Below are 19,392 nucleotides of genomic sequence, written 5' to 3' on the forward strand. Positions count from 1 at the left end.
GTGCTTGTTTTTTTTCCTTTACATCTCCTGAGAGGCCTCTGTGTTCATCATAACCTGGCACATAGCCCCTCCGCTGCCTGAAGAGTTTCCTAGAGCACTTGTACACCATCTGACGGTCGTGTGCTTGGGATCTGAGTCCAGTGTTAGCGTTACTGGCAGGGATATGTCTGTGATCACGGTATTGGAGGTGAACTGAATTGTGCTCACCCATCCCTGCAGCTGCACGGAGTTTGTAACACATCTTCAGGGGCCTCTAGAGAGCGGATTGTTTGATCTCCATTGAAGAATTTGCTGACTAAAAGCCCGGCTAGATGTGGGGTTTTGATTTCAAGTAAACGATGCCTGCAGCCCAGTCTATTGATCCTTTAAGAGTCTGCATTGATGGATTTAGTCCTTCTGAGGTTCCACTTGCAGCAATAGCCAAGCACCAGAGGAACGAGGGAGGGAGCATGATTCATTTCAAAAGTGCATCTGTTGTTATTGACAGACAGGGTTATTGGCAATATACTGCTATATCAGATTACATAGCAAAAGGTTTTAAAAATGCAACCAACATTGTTCTAATACTTTTTCTAATGCTTCTCGGTATATTTATCCAGTGTGTAAAAAGCTTCAAGGTCTTGGTTTGTACCAAAGTTCTCTATATGTACGCAAACAGGAAGCTGTTACACAGTCTGACAGGATCCTGAGCTCAAAGAAATATTACTAATGGAAAAAAGAGAAACATCCTGTCTACAAGGCACTGTGTAACCTGATTGTTAAATTAAGAGCCAAAATTGATTTCATATCGGAAATGACTGAGCACTGTTAATTACTTTTTAAAATCCTGAAGCCTGCAGTGTAATTTCTTAGCAATAACTCCCATGTTTATAATATATCAATTTTATATTTACTATTTGATTTTTTTTTTTACTCCGTGTTTTGAAAATGAATATCAATATCTAGATTCGCTCTAGAAATATTCTTTAATTTCAGCCTTTTGAATCCAGCAGGCACTGCCTATAATGCTAGTGTAAAAGGTTCTATGGTATACCGATTTTAAAATAAAATATTCTGAATTATAAAAAGACAAACTGGCATCTCTTGCTATTCCACAAGGAAGAGGCACGTTCTATCCACACCTGAATACTCAGTTTGAGTGATTTTATTAAATCAGCTCCAGGCTTCCTGTGAACAGCACTTTATTAATAAATAATATTATATCATTAAAGACTCTCTTAAATCCTAGGATATATTCTGTAGGATTGGACTTTGATCACTAGCTTGTATTCAGGTGGTACTGGGCAGTGGAGTCCTGTTCACTGCAGAAGAATCATTTCAGATGAACTACCTTCGCTGTTTTCACCAGCTGTAATCCAGATTCCAATGCTCATGGCATTCATTTGCAAATCCTGTTTAACGTTTCTCATTACAGCAGATTGAAACCCCATCGCACGCACACATTTCTTGCAGTGACTTAATGGACCTCTCGATGGACGTGTCTTCGTGTACAGGCATCAGATTATGTCTCATGTGACCCAAACATATCGGCTCTTGCTAGATTAGGACACAACAAAATCATAACATTTTTTTCTATTTGCTTTTACATTGCCATCTTCTTTGGAAGTGCTCCGAACATGGCCTGCTCTCTCTCCCTTCCCCCACCAGCACTGCATCTCCACTGCTGACGCTTCAGCGCTAATCTCCTTGACTGTCCTGATCCACTTACGGAGATCAGCGTGATCAGATTGTGGTGATCAGATGTCAGGGCCAGAGGACAGGTGTGCTGAACTCTCCTGCTCTGCTGCTTTGCAAACCTTTTACCGTTTGACAACGGAGCCACGGACTCCCAGGTAACTGCGCAGGCCTGTCCACCCACTGGCCAGCTCAGAAAAGATCAGAGCTCCAATGTACGTGATACAGTGGAGGAAATGTTTCGGAAGTCAAAGTCACATCATCGTTCACTTATGTCACTGGGAGTGACAGCCAACATGCCAATCTGAACAGCGAGTTGCATTAGTCAACCAAGGTATTGCACACTAAAATATTCCCCTTCTATTTTTGCAAGTGGTTAATTAACTTCCTGTTTAAGCTTCTCTTTTTTTTAAAGCTTGTAATGAACTATGTCTTTCTTGCCCTCCTGATTCGCTTTTTGACACATTGATCAACACCTCCTGTGGCTACAGCCCTTGGACTGGCACCTTATGTGCTTTGTATTTTCCTTCATGTCATCGTATTAGAGCATACATGGACATGCAAATAAGCATTTCATTGCAATTGAACATATGCCAAATAAACTGAACTGATCTGTGGGCGTGTCTGCTGTTGAGCCACCTGGCGTTTTGCAGGCAGAAGGCACTACTGGGCCTCATGAAAGACGTAGCAGTAACCAGAGGAGCTGATGCTGGCGACAAGACAAACTCTCAGGACTCTAGCAAATCCGAGAGGTACATAACAGTAATGTTTCCAGCAGCTTAAATCCCAAAGGCTCTCAAAGCACTTTACACACAGTGAGGACCCCATTTCATCTGTCTTTTCAGTGCAGCCCCCAGCTGGGGTGACCAGCATTCCCACCACCCTGCAGATCGGGTGGGGAAGTGAAGATATGCTTCACTGACTGACTGGAAGGCAAGAGAGAATGGTACAGAATTCTGAACGCACTATTGCTTTGTGCACATACAGAGTAATATAAGATGCCAGGTTTTTATGGGGGACTTAACTCTTTTATGATTGCCACAAACTCTTAAAAAACAGATAAAAGTAAAATTTACTGCATAGAGGACCCCAGAGGTCTGGAACAATACCATAATAGGTGGCTTTATTGTGTCTGAAGAAAAAAGGTTCTTTTCTAAAAGGTTGGGAAAGATCCAAGACATTGAGCAATGTAAATTATGCTTACAGTCCAGATTGTTTAAAACTTCGTATGCATGTTTAAAATGCTGTGTAGAGTGTAGTCTGAGCTCCTGACTGCTCGGCCATCGAGAGTCTCAGGGCAGTGTTTGAAACGCTAGGGGTGCCAACCCTGGTGTCCAGGACACACTGCCCTCTGCCCTCCTGGAGCTTCTCACGTCATGGCCTGGTCTGCTGTGTGGTGGGGCTGCTGGGGCAGAATACTGCAGTGCATCCTCTTCTACACTTTCATGACATTCACGTCATGAATTATGATGAGAAACTGCCTCTCGGATTTGCTAGATAATTTTTCATGAATGCTGTTACCTTCCAGGAGCTCCCAGACTCCTCTTTTTCCAACAAGACCTTGCTAGCGTCCTCCTGGAGCAGCTGTTTTCTGGCATGAGCGACGCCCTGTTTCAGCAGACATGTTCGTGTCTGGTGTTCCAGCTCTCTCCCACTCACACTCGCCACAGCACACACCTGTCACACCGTGTCAGCGGCGACGCCAAGCACCGCCAAACACATCATCCATTCAGCCAACAAGGAAGATGCTGCAGCCTGTTTGGAGGAGCAAAAATAGATCAATCAGTTTTAAAAATCACCAATGAGACCTGCAAACATCTTTCTAGATGAATAATCCCAACAGGGGAAGAAATTATGATTGTACACAAGCAAGACGACAGTAATCTGAGCGCAGCCTTCTTTAGGGGATTTTTTGAAGACCCCAGAGTCATGACTTCACTGCGCACACAGCTGAATCGCACACAGGAAGCGGTAGATCTTATCAGCCTGAAGCAGTTGATCGATGATGAGAGAGGAACACCACAGCGAGAACACTTCCTTTGTGCTCTGGAAGCTGTCTTCACCTCTCCAGGCCAGGCCCAGGCGCTGACTCTGCTCCTCTGTGCCCTCTGTCCCTCTCTCCTGCGCAGAAGCTCAGGTCCCCAGAAGGATCCGACTTCTTAGGGTTTTAGGGACGATCTCTGGGCCGCGGTATCCCATTGTGTTAGAACACCTCATTCTTCAGTTTATTAAAACTCCTCCGTGCGGGAAATTGCTCTTGGTGATCCTACTAGATTTCCAGGCTCTGAAGGGCAACTGTTGCTTTGCTCTGCTCATCTTCCCAGCAGCAGCCCAAAGGCTGAAACCTTTCAGGTTTGAAATTGAGTCAAACATTTTGCATTTTAACACCGCTGATGTGCTCCAGCACACATCCATAGGTTTCCTAGCGTCGTGCCAAAGACAGCAAACACCTTAGAATCTTTTCTGTTTCGTACTCCACTGAGTCCCCCTGCCCCTGCAGGTCAGGGGATTAATTAAAAAAAAACATCCTTTTTCACACCACAGGATCTCCAATGGTTCCACACATAGCGGGGAACCCAGGTCATCTCCCACTGAAGTGCTACACTCACTTGGGGGTCACACCATCTGCCCCCCCCCCGGGGGTAACACCAGCCGCCCCACAGGGGAGACAATGAGAAACTGCTGCACCAGGTGAATTAAGGGGGTTGTTCAGAGGGGCCCAATTGTGCAAGACAGGAAACTGGGGTTAACACCCTACTCTTTCAAACAGTCATTTAGTGGAAAGCTGTCTGTCTGCTGACTGCGTGACATGTAAAAGCCTGTTCAAAACTCAGCTTCCAAAGCTGTCTGACAAAGGGAGAGAGAAAGTACAGTGCAGAAGTTTCAACTCACTGAGGCACACAAGTGACACAGGCCCTTGAATGACACCACACTGCAGTTTTGTGCAAGAGGAACAGGATCACAAAGCTCCAGGATTTACCCAGCTCGTCCCATTCCCTTACCGAACAACTCGTTTGAGCTCTGTGCTTCAGCACGTTTTAGTGCTGGCTTGTCTCCTGCTCCTGCGAGCGCACAGCGGCTCCTGACCTGCACTGAGCCGTCAAACAGCAGCCCCGGCTCTGCCAGCTGCTGGCCCCGTCACACCAGTCCCCTCCGTCTCCGGGGCAACAGGGGCGGCCGGAGCCACTCCCCCTCGCCAGCACACGTCCACACGCAGCGAGAGGGCCAGAGCAGGGCCAGCCGTCACTGTTTGGTCACGCAACTTATTTAGGGAAGTCGTCATTAAAGAAATGACACCTTCGGCGCTCCAGAATGACCCCGCCTGCCCACTGACTTCCGCACACGGGCCTCTGAAGGCCAGGCCAAGGCTCTTCGGGGTGGAGCTCGGGCCGTCCGCGTCTGGGTCCTGCCAGAAACCACTCCAAAGGCCTGGCGGCGGCTGCCGGGCCTGCCCGCGGAGGAGTCGCCCAGCTCATGGGCTGGGGCTGCTGCTGCAGCACAGCTCTGCGACCTGGCAGAGCTGCAGAATTCTCCGACTTGATAATACTCCGACTCTGATGATAATAATCCTTACACTTAGATAGCACTTTTCTGGACACTCCACTCAGAGCGCTTTACAGGTAATGGGGATCCCCTCCACCCCCACCAGTGTGCAGCCCCACCTGGATGACGGCAGCCATAGTGCGTACAATACGCTCACCACACACCAGCTCTCAGTGGAGAGGAGAACAGTGATGAAGCCAGTTCAGAGATGGGGATTATTAGGAGGCCATGATTGGGAAAGGCCAAATGAGAATTTGGCCAGGACACCAGGGTAACACCCCTAATCTTTTCGAGAAACACCCTGAGTTTTTTAATGACCACAGAGAGTCAGGACCTCGGTTTTACGTCTCATCTGAAGGACGGTGCCTTTTTACAGTATAGTGTCCCCGTCACTATACTGGGGCATTAGGACCCACATGGACCGCAGGGTGAGCGCCCCCCAATGGTCCCACTAACACCTCTTCCAACAGCAGCCTCAGCTTTCCCAGGAGTCTCCTATCCTGGTACTGGCCAGGCTCTCACCTGCTGAGCTGCAGTGGGCAATAAGTTATGAGCTGCAGGGTGACATGGCTGCTGGCTGCGCTGACTTCAGCACACAGGACTCGGAAGTACGCATAGGAGGGCCGGCTCGTTTGAGGCGTCCATCAAGGAGGAGGAGGAAAGGTAGCGTGGGCGCCAGGTTCGAGCTGAGTCAGTGGAAGAGAGAGAAAGCTGGGGTGGGCCAGTAGCAGCGGAGAGGAGGGAGCAGACTGGAAGGCACACTGCTGCTGGGAGACGATGGCAGTGTCCGTGGATCCAGCTCCCCTTGTAATCCAGTAGCCACCTGCACCTCCCCTGCTGGTTAATGCTGACCTGATCTGCCTTCTGCTGCCACACTGCCCTCAATCTCCTCCCTTACACAACCAGCCCACTTCCCACAGCCTGCTGCCCCACCAGCAGGTGAGAACAGCTTCAGCCCCTGGGCTCGGACCAAAGTCCGGGACAAATCCTCATGGAAACTAAGGAAAAATCAGGATATCAATCATAATGGCTTGGCCATTAATAGATTTTGTGTCAAAATGAAATATGATCTAATAGAGTATTATACAGGCATGAGGTAATGTCCTTGGTTGTCAGAAAAGTGTCACACTTCCACAAAACCCACATAAATATGGGCGGTGATGTCACTGCAGGGTTTGAGCTCTGCGGTGAGCACTAGGGCTCCTGGGAGAGCAGCTGGCACATGACAAGAGCACAGCGATCGAAGCGGTAGGGAATGAGATCCCGGCCCCCTGACACATCGCAGGCGAGCTTCCCGTTCCCGTTCCAGGGCAAGAGGGGCGGGAACGTCGACAACAGCAGAAATCGAGGAGCAAAATCCAGGCTGTCCAGAACCGACACAGACCTCCTCAGTGTCAGTGACTGCTGGAATGACAGCGAGGGACACAACACGGCCGCATCGAGGGGGCAGACAGAAAAACCAGCAGAGGGAAGCAGTGAGAAGAGACAGGTGGCTGCAGAGGAGATCCAGGACCAAAGGGAAGAAGCAGACAAGTGCCGGATTAGAATTACAAGCAAACAAACGTGTTCTAATCATACGCTATGACTGCCCTACCAAACACACAGCACCCAAGCGGTGAAGCCACCTGCAGGCCTGTTTGTCGCCCCCTGGTGGTACGTTCCCGTTACCACAACTCCCTAATCGTGGGGGCAGAGGTACAGACTTGCTATTGATCTTCCCGTTTCAGTCTTCAAGGCGAAGGATTAACGCGCGGAGGAGGTTTAGTGGCGCCAGCAGCGAGGCAATTAAATTAAAGGCATTTCGGTTTTATGTCTGCCCACATCAACGTAAACCAGTGCTAGCACTTCAAATCAATTCCACCAGATGTCTTTCTCCTGCTGGCTCCTGTTTTGTCACTGGATGTAGTGAAGACAAATGAGATACTGAAAACTCTTCTTTGCAATAAAGCACTAAACACTGATGATGATGTTGACTGGAAAAAAAACTGTAAAGAGGGAAATGAAAAATAAAACCTGTATCATAACTTAATATTTCTGCATTTTCCCCCCAATTGACAATAAGTTTTCCAAACAAGTAATCATTCTTAAAAACCTAAAGGTATCATAAACCATTATTTCCAGCTGCTCAATAAATAGGTCTAATAATGTTTAAGAGGAAGGTCAGCTTTGTCTTAAACGCTTACAAATGAAAAATTCGCAGCTCTGAATTCCCACGTTTTCTCAAGTGTAGGGCAAGAAAATGCTTTTTAACAGGGGAAAGGAAAAAGCAACATGATTTCCAATACAGAAGTTCTTTTATACAGCACTTCAGCAATTCAAGCAATAGGGCCGCCTGCTCCAGACGCCGCGCGCACTGCAACACCGCAAAACCTGTTCAAACAGCTTGATTATATTACGATATTTAACATACTAAGATATACGGTACAGAACGGATACCTGGGAGAACTAAACCGATTTTGATCGTCAAGGTACGGATACGGTGGTGCGTGTGTCCAGTCGCGTTGACGTTGCTGTTTCACAGAAACCAGCCGCACGCATCCGCGACCGTCGGCCCAGCAGGCAGGAACTCGGCGTGGCGCTGCCCTCCAGTGGCGAGACCGTGGTACCGCGCGTGTGGAAACAGCTCCGTGCTGTTTACAGACAGGCAGGCAGCTCGAGAACATTCTGCCGTGGAATTCCTGTGACCTTTATCACTATCAAATGCGCCTGATGCCTGTTCAAGTTATTTTATGCTGTAACTTAGTAGCGGCACGATAGCAGTATTAGGTGAGCTAACAGCACTTGATTGCCTACTAGGGCATAATTGTGTAATTATGGAACAAGTAGATGTTTATTCCATGCTGATAATAGAAGAAAAACACAGCATTTTGGCTGCGGAGCCTTCATAAGGTTTGGGAAAGAGAGGAGAGTAGCTAATAAAGCATGAGAGAACAATTATTAATAGCCGCTGAATTTCCTCTCTTTCCCACACCCGCAGAAGGCTCCACAGCCAAAATGCTGTGTTTTTCTTCTCTTATCAGTATGGGATAAACATTTACTTGTTCCTTTGCAGCCTATCTATGATATCTACTTCCATTTAAAGAACAATGGCTCTCAAGTTAAGTAAGACACCGTCCTGCTCTTGACCAAAGATGACCAATATACTTTATTTTTTAATAATCTGTTGCCTGTCGATCTGAGGAATCTTGGGATAATTCGTAGCAAAGGTACCAAGGTGTGGTTTGCACCGATTTGCCATTTTGTACATAATGGCAGCAGCCCCATCATTCACCCAGTTACCACTCTAAAGACTAAAGAATACCAGGCATGGTCTCTGCAGATCGACAGGCACAGAAGTGCTGTTGATCCAAAGCCCAAGTCTCCACATCCGCTGTGCTCCTTGTGCAGTATTTTTCAGAAGCGGCAAGAAGCAGATGACCGGCACTAAACTGTCACCGTAGCACTCACTGCGTCTGCTACTCATTTCCTAAAGGTCTCGATAACATCACTGTCTAGAGTACAATACCCACAACACGACCACTCTAACCTCTCTGTCTGCGTTCTCAAAGACGGTTCTCCCAACTCATACATCAGAAAGACTACAGAAACCAAAATTATCCTGCAGCTAGGATCACACCTTCCCCCTTCTCTTAACGACAGACTACTTTTCTTCTAAATTCTCTCTATTCATTGTAGGTTTCATTTCACACCTCTCTACACCTATCCTGACTTCACACCTCTTTCTGTCCCCTGCTCCCACCCCTCGCTCCTCCTCTCTCCCAGCCTTTGTTCTCCCACTACATTACCTTTGCTTTCTGCCCTGTCTTTCTCACACCTGAAGAAGGCTCCACGGCTGAAACGTTGTGTTTTCTTTCTTCTCTTTTCAGCAGGAATAAACCTATTGCTTGTTCCTTTGCAGCCTACGCATGCTGACGCAGCTCCCCACCTGACCTACATACCCGCAATACGATCACGGTCCTCAACTCTATAAAGCTTGCTCCCATTTCAATGAGCAGCAGAATTTCAATTACCAAAGGCAGTGAATGAACAGGGTGAAATACCCAGCAGTGAAATTAGCACACAGGAACATGAAAAGTATCCTGTGTGTAGCATTGTATAAAGAAGGCACTTGACAAGCAGACTTCATTTTCATGTTTAATGCAGTTTTTTTTATATAAAGAAAGCATTTATTTCAGACTCAACTACCAGTTCAACCCAGATTTGTAAGCTCCCTGGTCCTTCACTCAGACTGGTCCTTGTTCGATCTGGCTCAGTAACGATCGTCATCCAAATGTAATTAGCCAGGCCTGGCCTCACAACTGCAGCTCTTAGGGTCTTTAGAGATATGGGCTCACTACACTTTCCACCCAGCTGCGCCACCTACAGGAAGTCTGGAGAATAAGTCCCCCTGCCTTTTGTAAAAGCGGAGGCCGGCAGGGGGGCATGGCAGGCGGGGAGGCAGCATTTCCGCGGCGACCGGGCTCACAGGTCCTGGAAGGCAGCCTTGTTCTTGAGGAGCCACTGCTCGAAGCTCAGGACCTGGGGGTACAGCCGGCGGGTCAGGGCCAGGTCGCGATCCGGCTTCATCATGTAGAAGCGGAACATGTTGGCCAACTCCGGAGCCCCAGGGAAACCCAGCTTCTCGTAGTCCTCCGGGGACATCTGAGGAACAAGGGGATACGCGACTTTCACAGGCACGTACTCATCCTTCCAGCAAAGCGAGTGGAAATTTCCTCTCTTCCCACATTTCGGTAACTAACAGGAGCAAGAGAAGGACCACCGGCTTCCATATCAGGACCGACCCGGAGGCCGCAAGATCCCTGAACTCTGCGCAGGGCTCCTTGTTACTTATTTCAATACCGGAGTGCGTTCAGGATGGACTATGAGGAGGAGCTGGGTGGATGCTGGAACTAGCTCACCAAACCAAATCCCATGCAACAAGCTGTTATTTGTGACTGGACTGAACACTTCCGTTTGTTTGCTTTACCATGCAAAAATTCATCAGGTCGTAGGAATAAGAGCCTCTCCTTACACAATTACCAACCAGCCTCCCGTACACTGACCCCAGCACTTTTCCCTCCACCCTGCTTACAAGCACAGCTTCACTCCAGCTCTTCCACAGCGTGACAGCTGGGCGGCCGGTGGGCTACCGAACCTCTCAAGGTCAAGAGCTCGACCCCCTGGCACGGTCCAGCCACCACCGCAGGGAGTAGATCCGCCTGCTCACCCCCGGGTGACAGCGACAGGACAGTTCCTGCAGCAGGCCCTGAATTCTCCAAGCGGTTTCCACCGATTCAGGGCTAGCACTTACAGCCTTCAGAAAACAGGTACAAAGCCATCAAATGAGAGAAAAATGACTTATTAAGGCTGCCACACGTCACCCAGGTGGAACTGCACTGCAGTGGGGGATGAAGTGGGTCTCCTCCTGTGTGTAAAGTAGTTTGGGTTCCTCTGAGATTAAAAGGACCATCTAAATGTAATTGACTGATTACTGTTTTATAGATGTCATTTAAGATTAATAACACTCATTTAATGCATCCATATAGCACTATTTAACACTGAGGTGCAGGGAGTGCAAATTATCCAGGACAGAGTTATCACCTCTCCTGTTTTATTCTGTGCCCTGAGATCTTTAATGACCAAGTAGTTAGAACCTCAGTTTATCGTTTCCCACAGAAGTGTCCCCGGTCACAACAGTGTTGAAGTGATTTAGTAAGGGTAGTCCAGATGGAGGAGCGCCACCTACTGGATCACCACCGACATCTCACAGCAGCAGCCTGGCTTCCCTCAGAGGTCTCCTAGTCTAGTACTGACCAGGCCCAGCCCTGCTTAGCTTCTGAGAGCCAACAGGACCAGGGAATGAGGTGGTCACTTTGCCATCAGCTGCATTAACCACATGGCCAACTGTGTTTGAACTTTCTTTCATACAACACTCCTCGTACAAGAGGTCTCGGACCCTTTAACTCGTCAGAGTAAAAACGATTAAAAAAAACATACCTTGGCGTCAACAAAGGTCTTTCCCAGACAGCGGGTCATGACCTCACAGTACTGCTGGACGGTCAGTCGCTCCGCGCTCAGACCAATGTCCTTCCCCACAAACTCCTCCCTGTTCATCAGGACACTGACCACCACAGGGCCCAGGTCTGCTACGGACATCCCATCCATGGGCACGTCACCCATGGGGACCCCTGAGGAGAGAGGGGCTGGTCAGCTGAGAGTTCAGGAGAATCTGGACAGGCTGGGGCAGCCAGAGAAAGACTCCATCAATCACGTGCATCGGGATGGTCAAGGTGGGTAAATATTTTAAGAGTTGAGAATTACTGTAATGCCGATCTCCATACTGCCAGCAGCCACATTTACTTCTGCTTGTGTACACATATAAAACTCTGTTCCCCTGGCAGCTGCTGCCTGGCTCCTCCCTCAATAAAGCTGGGTTTGGACACCTCCCTCCTTACAGACAGACTTTCATTCTCCTCAGCCAGGAGAGTTACCTCAATAAAGCTCAGCACACGAATTGTGCCTGACATACGGATTGACCCAACTACTGAACTGAAATAGGGTACAGAGAGCTGAGGTCAGGACGCCCGAGACAGTCCTTAGACTGTTGTGGGATGAAGACGACGGCCAGCCAGCTCAACACTCACCTATCACATAGGCACCGGAGTCGGTCACCTTTGCGGGCTTGAAGAAGGAGGTGAAGTTCTCGAAGTAGAAGGGAAGGCGCACGCTGGTGGTCGGGACGCCAAGGGACCGAAAGTACTCCTCCACCTGAGCACGGCACAACAGGAAGTGTCCCGCGGGGAAAGCAAACACTGACGCACACGTACAGGGACAGCACGGAGGCGAAGGTTTCTCCAAGAGGGGACTCTTGCAGGCTGGGGGAGTGGCACCAGCAAAGATCATTTAGTCTGGTCACGCTTCTCAAATACGTAGAAGGAAATGGGGGAAGGAATGAAACCATATTTGCTGTCTTCATGTGATCACTGAAAAGTAAGAGCCAGTGTCTCTGTAGGTTTTCAGTCCTAATGACCTCAGTGAGCTCATCAATGGATTAATGAACCCATTTAGCAGTTTATTTTAGGTGTTGAGATGTTGGTGCTTTGAAGAGAAACGAGGACCCTCCATGATCTCCCAGTTTAACAAGGGTTAGATTTTACACTACGTGTCAGCATACAAAATTCACAGAGGAACCTGTGCATGGCTGTTTGCTAAACTGAGAGCCAAATTCCAAGCCTTCAGCCTTTCATAATTAAAAAAAAAATAAAGAAACAGGATCTGCTTCTAGAACAGGATCAAGTTTCCCGGAGCAAACTCTCCAGGAAGACGTCACCTCCACGGTTCTGGAGGGCGGAGTTTCAGTCACGCCCCGCCCCCCTGTGCTCACCTCTCCTTTGCCGTCGAAGTGCAGCACCGTCAGCTTCCCCCCGGTCAGCCTGTGCACGTTCTCCAGCCCGCTGTACACCACATGCTGCAGGCCCAGCTTCTTCGCCAGGTCCGCCACCATCTTACCCTGCAGGCGCACACACCAGCCCGTCTTCAATAGCACGACCCGCCTAGCATGTCTCTCTTAACCGTGCCTACGTGCACTGCCTTATGGGATAACATTGTCCCTTTTTCATTTGGAAAATGCTACGGGACGTTATGTCGGTCCCAATGACTCGAAGGAGGGAATGAGCCAGGCAGATTCTCCTTATTTGGGTAGGTGGGCGGGGCCACAACAGAGGGCAGGGCCAGGCTCTACCAGCTGGAGTATAAAAACCGCTCATACCCGGCTTTTCAGCTTGTCAGGGGAGAATCTGTCACTGCCGTCAGGCCTGCAGTGGTAACAAAGGTCAGACCCCACCACCCTCTGTACAGAGCAGAATTGCATGTAGCAAGAAATGAGACATGAAGTTAGGGGTGTCAGGCTCAGCTTCTATGGGGCCTCTTCTGGGTTTTAGTGCAACCTTGGTAATCAATCACACTTCGGTCATACAGGAGTTTACCCTCCCAGACATTGTGCCTTTATTAAGCTGTTGATGCAATTTCTCACGCATGCCCCTGATCTCCACGCGCTGGGAATAAAAAAAAACTTTGCTTATGCAATGTTATAGAAATGCCATATAAATATATTCCCACTTCTGGTGAGCTCTTCTATGTGCCTGTTCCCTCACCTGCACCACATGAACCAGTGGACAGTGGACCTGATCCCAAGGAGCTGTGCAGACAGACATGCCAGCCAGCTACACTGCCTGGCCAGCAGGCACCAGTACTGCAGCACCTCCTCGATAGCCAGCGAGACCAGGGGTGAAGAAACCTCAAGGAGACGGCTGGAAAACCATTCTGCCCTTCGTCGTGCACCGAGCCGGGCCGGACTGGGCCTGTCTGTACCTGCTTCACTTCCGTGCTCTTGTCAAGGTGCTCCCAGAAGTTGGTAACCAAGAAGGCGCCGTAAGAGCCGCGCAGGGCCGCCTCCACCTCCGCCGGGCAGCCGACGTCGGCCTTCACCAGCTGGGCTCCCAGGCGGCCCAGCTCCACCGCAGCCGGCTTCTTGGGATCCCGGGTCGCGGCCCGAACCTCGAACCCCGGGTGCTGGAGCAGAGCCCGCGCCACCGAGCCCCCCTGCGCGCCTGCGGGGAAAGACACGCACACGCGCGGCGCTGTCACGCACCCGGACTGCCACTGTGGGGACGAGCGCCGAGGCGCTCGGATAAACAGACAGACCTACAACCTTCAGGAGAGGGAGCGAACTGCAGACAAGCCTCTCATCTCGTCCCGCCCCGCTGCTGTCCCTTTCAAACTCCTGGGCACCGCGCACTCTGTTTTCCAAAACTGAGTTTTTGGTAACAAAAAACTCGAAGTCACAAGTGGGAGGAAAGGCGGTAGGTACCGTGTGCCTGTTTAAGACAGCAGTACGCTTGTTTTAAAATAGAGAGCGAAACTTCGACAAATACGGTTATAAGTTTTCGTTTTCGGGCTTCCAACACGAACTCTGCGAGTCTACGCAGAAAACTGCAGCTGAGCAAAGAAGCACTCACAACCGCGCATACCAACTCGAGAAACAGTTGGGTTTTGCGATTTCCTTTGAGTCGCCTTCGATTTTTTTTTAAAAAAAATAAATATATCTAAATATATATTTTTATCTTTGCCGTGCGGTTGTCCGACATGTCTTGCTCTTCTAAGATCGGGGGAAAAAACCGCTGTTACCCACCAGTTGCGCCGAAAACGACGATCACCTTCTTATCAGACATGCTTCGCAGGTGATGCCCTGGACAAACTCTTGCGCAGACAGGTTCTGTAGAGCGACTCCGCGAATTCAGGAAGTTTTCCCTGATGATAGTAGAGCAGGTTCCTGTCTCCGCCCCCTCCGCCTCCCAGTTTCCAAATCTTTCCTCCCCGCCTCCGCACTCTGCGGTTTCAGCTCTGTTTCATTAGCAGGTGGATACTTCATGGCCCAGCACTGTGGAAATTTGGCTTCGGCTCCTCTCATGAAAAGTTTAAAAGTACGTCAAACATTAATCACCCACAAAACACAACATAAAAGTCACATAAATCGCATACTGGTGCATAAAATGATAACAACAGTACATGACGGATACAGTGAATAAATTGGAAGGGGGGTTGAAAGCCTACAGGACGCACGCCCGACATCTGTACTCTCATTCAAACAAGTTTTAGGCTGTTCCGTGGGTTATTGTTAGGACAGATTGTACTGCATTCTTTTGTCGAGTCGTCACAGAACTGAATGCACGGTGTTGTAACATCTGTTGACTCGTGCGGGTCAGAACACGAGTCCAAAACCACCTGCCGGCCTGTCCTGTCCGTGGTGTCAAAGCAGCGTCCGAGCTCCGCCTTCCTCCCCTCCGACCAGAACTGCGCACTCTTTAAGACCGGTTTCGGCGGAAGGTGAAGGATATCAGAGAGCCACCTTCTCTAAACTCCTTCAAATCCAGACTCAAAACCCTCTTCTTCAGAAAAGCCTTTACTGAACTGGTTCCATTCTTCACCCCTCTGCTTTTCTTAGTACCACCATCCATGTCTCCTCTGTATATAGTAATTGTGTTTTATCTTGTGTATTCTTCGTATTTATTGTTGTTGTCATCCTGTAAAGCGCTTTGAGATGCCACCTTTAAAGGCGCTATATAAAATAAAGTTTATTATTATTATAATTTTTATTATTATTGTGGTCAGGTTTGCCGAGGGGAGGTCTCCACACTGCTGGATACACGTCCGTGATATTTCCACAACACCTCTCCAGGGTACGCGCCGAGCGCTTTGGACGTGTAATGTGTTGTGGAAGAGTAGGGAGGTGAGCAGGCTGATCTCACGCTGCCCCACTGGCCAAATAAAGTTGCATGTTTTTGGGGGGGAAGTTAGCACGGACGGCCGATGGCATACAGCAAATACAACAACAACAGTTCTAGAAATGGATGTAGTTTTATTACTACTGAATAATAATAATAATAAGTGGTAGGCTAATAATATCAGTAGACTTAAAACGTCTAATACCCGTTATCATTAACTGATTTAAAATAAAAAAAGAGATATACCATGTAGAACTCAGGTAAGCGCACACAGATGCGTGGGTGTGTGTCGCCATGCCCCGAGTACAGCCAGTGGGTCCGGACCTGACACTGTTACAGGATCCCAAGACCAAACACTCCTACACTCCCGCACCGCACGTCGCCTTAGCAACACTGCGTTGCCATGGCACCACAGAGGCACATTAGGTGTTGTAGTCCTGTCGGATGTGCCGCCATCGTTTTGTTTACACGACCGCTCTCTGTTACACAGCTAATTCAGTCATTACTATTTCATGCAGCGTCTACGCCGGCAGCACGTTCACACTGACCCGCCCGCCCGCACGGTGCGATATGAGCGGACACTGCGACACGGAAAGAAAGTACTGCACTGAGGCAATACTGTTCACACTGGTTCCCTGCTCTACATAAGCAACGCACGGAAGCTCATTGCTGTCATCAACGAGAGGAAGATCCCGAGTTATCTCGTCATCACGAGAAAATTATCTCCTAGTTCCACATATCAGATTGCCTTGTAATTAAGAGAGAGCACTTTTCCGTGATTATCACGCGATGGCACAACAGACATACAATACCCACATTATCATCAGCGGACTTTCAGTCTTCGGCGGGTTGGGCGATTCCGCTGCCCAGTCATTCTTGTTCAGGGACAAGTGTGAGTGTCCTCATACCGAAAACCGCGTTCCCCCGAGGTACAAGCCGTGACTGGACCGCAGGGGAGTCAGTCCATTCACACTCCGCAGGGCTGCACACGGGCCCGAACACGGGACCCTCCATTCCCGCTGAGCTCTCGGTAGCGTGTAGGTGCTGCCCTTGCACAGGGCAACGGGTTGTTCAAGCCCCCGACTGATCATCGGGATCTGAGATAATCCCGAGATCACCTGCCTTCTGTCTCCGAATTACGAGAGACGGTTTTCTCTTTATTGTACGAGATCACTCAGAAATGTTGTTTTGTTTTGTTTTTTCGTTGATGGCAGGAAAGCGCTTCCGCGGAAACGCAAAAGAAACGTGGAACAATAAAATATTCTAAACGTAGATAACAAATGCAACATAAACGTGAGGGGGAAATGTAGATCAATGAACCGACGTAATGGGGTTGATCGCGGCGAACTTGCAGATCAACCACAGGGGATGATACCGTGCTTGTTAAGCAGCTACCTACCAAACCCTCTCGCTCGGTGATTCTGAATTAATACTCAGGTTTTCGCTATGAAACGTGTCACACTGTCAGAAAGGCCCCGTTTTCTCGCACACCCAGTTCAGTGTTAAATTCGAACACATTCTACAAATGTCAGTGTAATTGCAAATATTCAAAAAAAACTGCGCATAGTGTTTCCTAAAGGCCACGTGGAAAATCACTTTCTAACTTCTCACCGAGCGCACAGTCGATCTTGAGCACTGTGTTTCGATAAAAGTAAGCCTCGGTCCCCTCTGATCGCTGCCTGCTGCTGCTGCTACAGGAATGCCTGTAATGAATATAGCTTATTGTTGTGTGGCCAGCTGTTCATCTCCACGTGCTTTTCTCCGCTCCTGCTATCTTAGCGATGAACATTTAAAAGGCTCAGAGAAGATAGAAGGACCGTTGTATCGAATAAGGTCATTTGATAGTCATCAGGGATTAAAATGTTTCCAGTATGGTTTAGACCTGGAAGGTCTTTCATGTAACCGTTCAGTTTGTGTAACTGAAAAATCTTTTGGTGTTTTTCCATGATTTCCTGAACATTTTTTTTTGTATACAAAATTGTGTTCGAGAAGAATGAAACAAGACATTAGAATATTTTCTCACACATTGTGCAGGAAACTATTAGGGGGAGATATTTATACAAGAACATAAGAAAGTTTGTTCTGTTTTAGAAATGCTGGACTCCTGAGACTGCGTGCTAGCGTGGCACATGGATTCATGCTGCAGGTAGAGCACTTCACGGCACTTCATTACAGCCATAACCAGGAATCAGGAATAACCAGGAATCAGTCCAGAAAAGGACAACCAGAGCAATTCCTTCCACTGACAGGCTTTAGCCCTGGAAACGAATCTTTTTAGTCGTCCTCAGAAAAGACTGAACACAATCTGGAGGAGATACCGGGAAACTGCATCTAAAACCAAGAAGAGGCCCGTCTTTACACTAAGAGTTGTGGGTGGCTGGAACACGCTGTCCAGCTGATTTCTTTCAGGAAACAGCAGGGTGAGAGCCTTGGATCAATGAGCTACCAGCAAGGAAGTAAGCTAGATGAGCTGAATGGTGAGGGACATTTCCTATGTTCTTAATTGTTTACTGTTCGGGTTTATTTTAAGTTGTTAAGTAGTTTATTTTACGTTCTGTGAACACACACTCCAGGGCTAAATTCCAGTGTAGCTCCCTCCATCACACACAGACATCCTAAGACCCTGTTCCCAGGTTTTTTTAGAAACTGCGCTTTTTGTCAAGGAAGCGCCCTGTGATTTCAAAGCTCTTAAAAACCAATATTCTTGCATGCATGGTGAGTGACTTACACAAGAACAGACAGGACTCATTGTACAGCACACGGAACATTGTAAAACGAGTGGATGTCTTTTCAAATAAGGAGGAGGAATTACTTTAGGAAGGACTGTGTGAGAAAGAGAAATATGGATTAGGGATTTCAAAATCATAGAATAAACCTGCCTGTAATCCCAAAACACATATCCACAGGATGTATGTATGGCTTAATTAATGGAAATTTGTCTTTGGGTTCTGGGTTTGAATCCTGCAATAGACAGGTGTTTAGCAAGTCTGCTGTAGATCAAACTGAATCAAACTGCTCCCTCCTTTTCAGAGTCTGTTTGGAGCTCCGTCAGCATGACACGGCAGAAAACGAGTGAAAACAATCTGCTCTGTTAGGTAAGATCATTCCTGTCCCAGGAAGATGTGTGCAGAGTGTGCAGAGACCTCCGTTGAAAAGATGAGTCTTATTGTTAGCAAGAGGAATGCTTCTTAACTGCTGCAGAAAAACACGTTTGACAGGAGCACAAACTGAATGTTTTGTTTCTCGGGGAATGTTTACAGATATATATGGGCTTGCCTTGAAACCACAAAGGACGGTGTTTTGAAATAGCATTGTTTGCTTTCAACAGTAGGAATTCTGCACAGTGAAACACATGGAAACAGGCCATAGCTAGCACACCTCAGACCTGAGGGCTCTGCACTGCAGCTCCACCAGAGCACTGTGGGCATTGTGCTTGTGCATTGCTGAATTATCCACCAAACTGCTGGATTAGAATGAGAATTGGTTTCGATGGTCTCTGGATACCAGTTTTTCTGGCTAACAGATATAAATTGTGCACTTTGAATTAAAGGAGAAATAAGATTAAAGGATCATTTTAATTAAAGCAGAAACAAGGCAGATATCTTTGATTCCTAATTGTAGTTTTTATGTTTTTAAAAGATGCATTTATAATCCCTTATGATCTCGAACGTGTGCAGTCCTCTGTTGATATTGTTGATTTTTAACATTTTTCTGAGTCAGGGACAGACGGGTTCACACCTCAGAGGCACCGCAGGGCTCATCAGTGTGCCGAAGGCGCTTGTTCACACTGGAAGCATAACTTCACAGGCACCTCCAGTCCTCTGAGGCTCTGCATGGCTTGGCACCTCCATACCCCTCTGAGTTATTGTCTCCCTGCTCCCCACCTCGCAACCTTCGTTCATCTCTCTGATCT

At 48.2% G+C, this 19,392-nt stretch overlaps 1 protein-coding gene across 1 annotated transcript; it reads right to left on the reverse strand.

The window, feature by feature from the left end:
• Nucleotides 1-9,338: 9,338 nt before the first annotated feature.
• LOC148822357 (nmrA-like family domain-containing protein 1) lies at nucleotides 9,339-14,490 on the reverse strand. Its single transcript, XM_088930592.1, has 6 exons — nucleotides 14,387-14,490; nucleotides 13,567-13,805; nucleotides 12,581-12,706; nucleotides 11,841-11,964; nucleotides 11,194-11,384; nucleotides 9,339-9,858 (listed from the first exon to the last, which is right to left on the reverse strand). Exons 1-6 carry the CDS (start codon nucleotides 14,424-14,426, stop codon nucleotides 9,679-9,681), a joined length of 900 nt encoding a protein of 299 aa, XP_088786718.1. The 5' UTR covers nucleotides 14,427-14,490; the 3' UTR covers nucleotides 9,339-9,678.
• Nucleotides 14,491-19,392: the final 4,902 nt, after the last annotated feature.

Source organism: Atractosteus spatula, chromosome 13, assembly GCF_055471065.1.
Source record: "Atractosteus spatula isolate fAtrSpa1 chromosome 13, fAtrSpa1.hap1, whole genome shotgun sequence".
NCBI classification, from domain to species: domain Eukaryota; kingdom Metazoa; phylum Chordata; class Actinopteri; order Semionotiformes; family Lepisosteidae; genus Atractosteus; species Atractosteus spatula.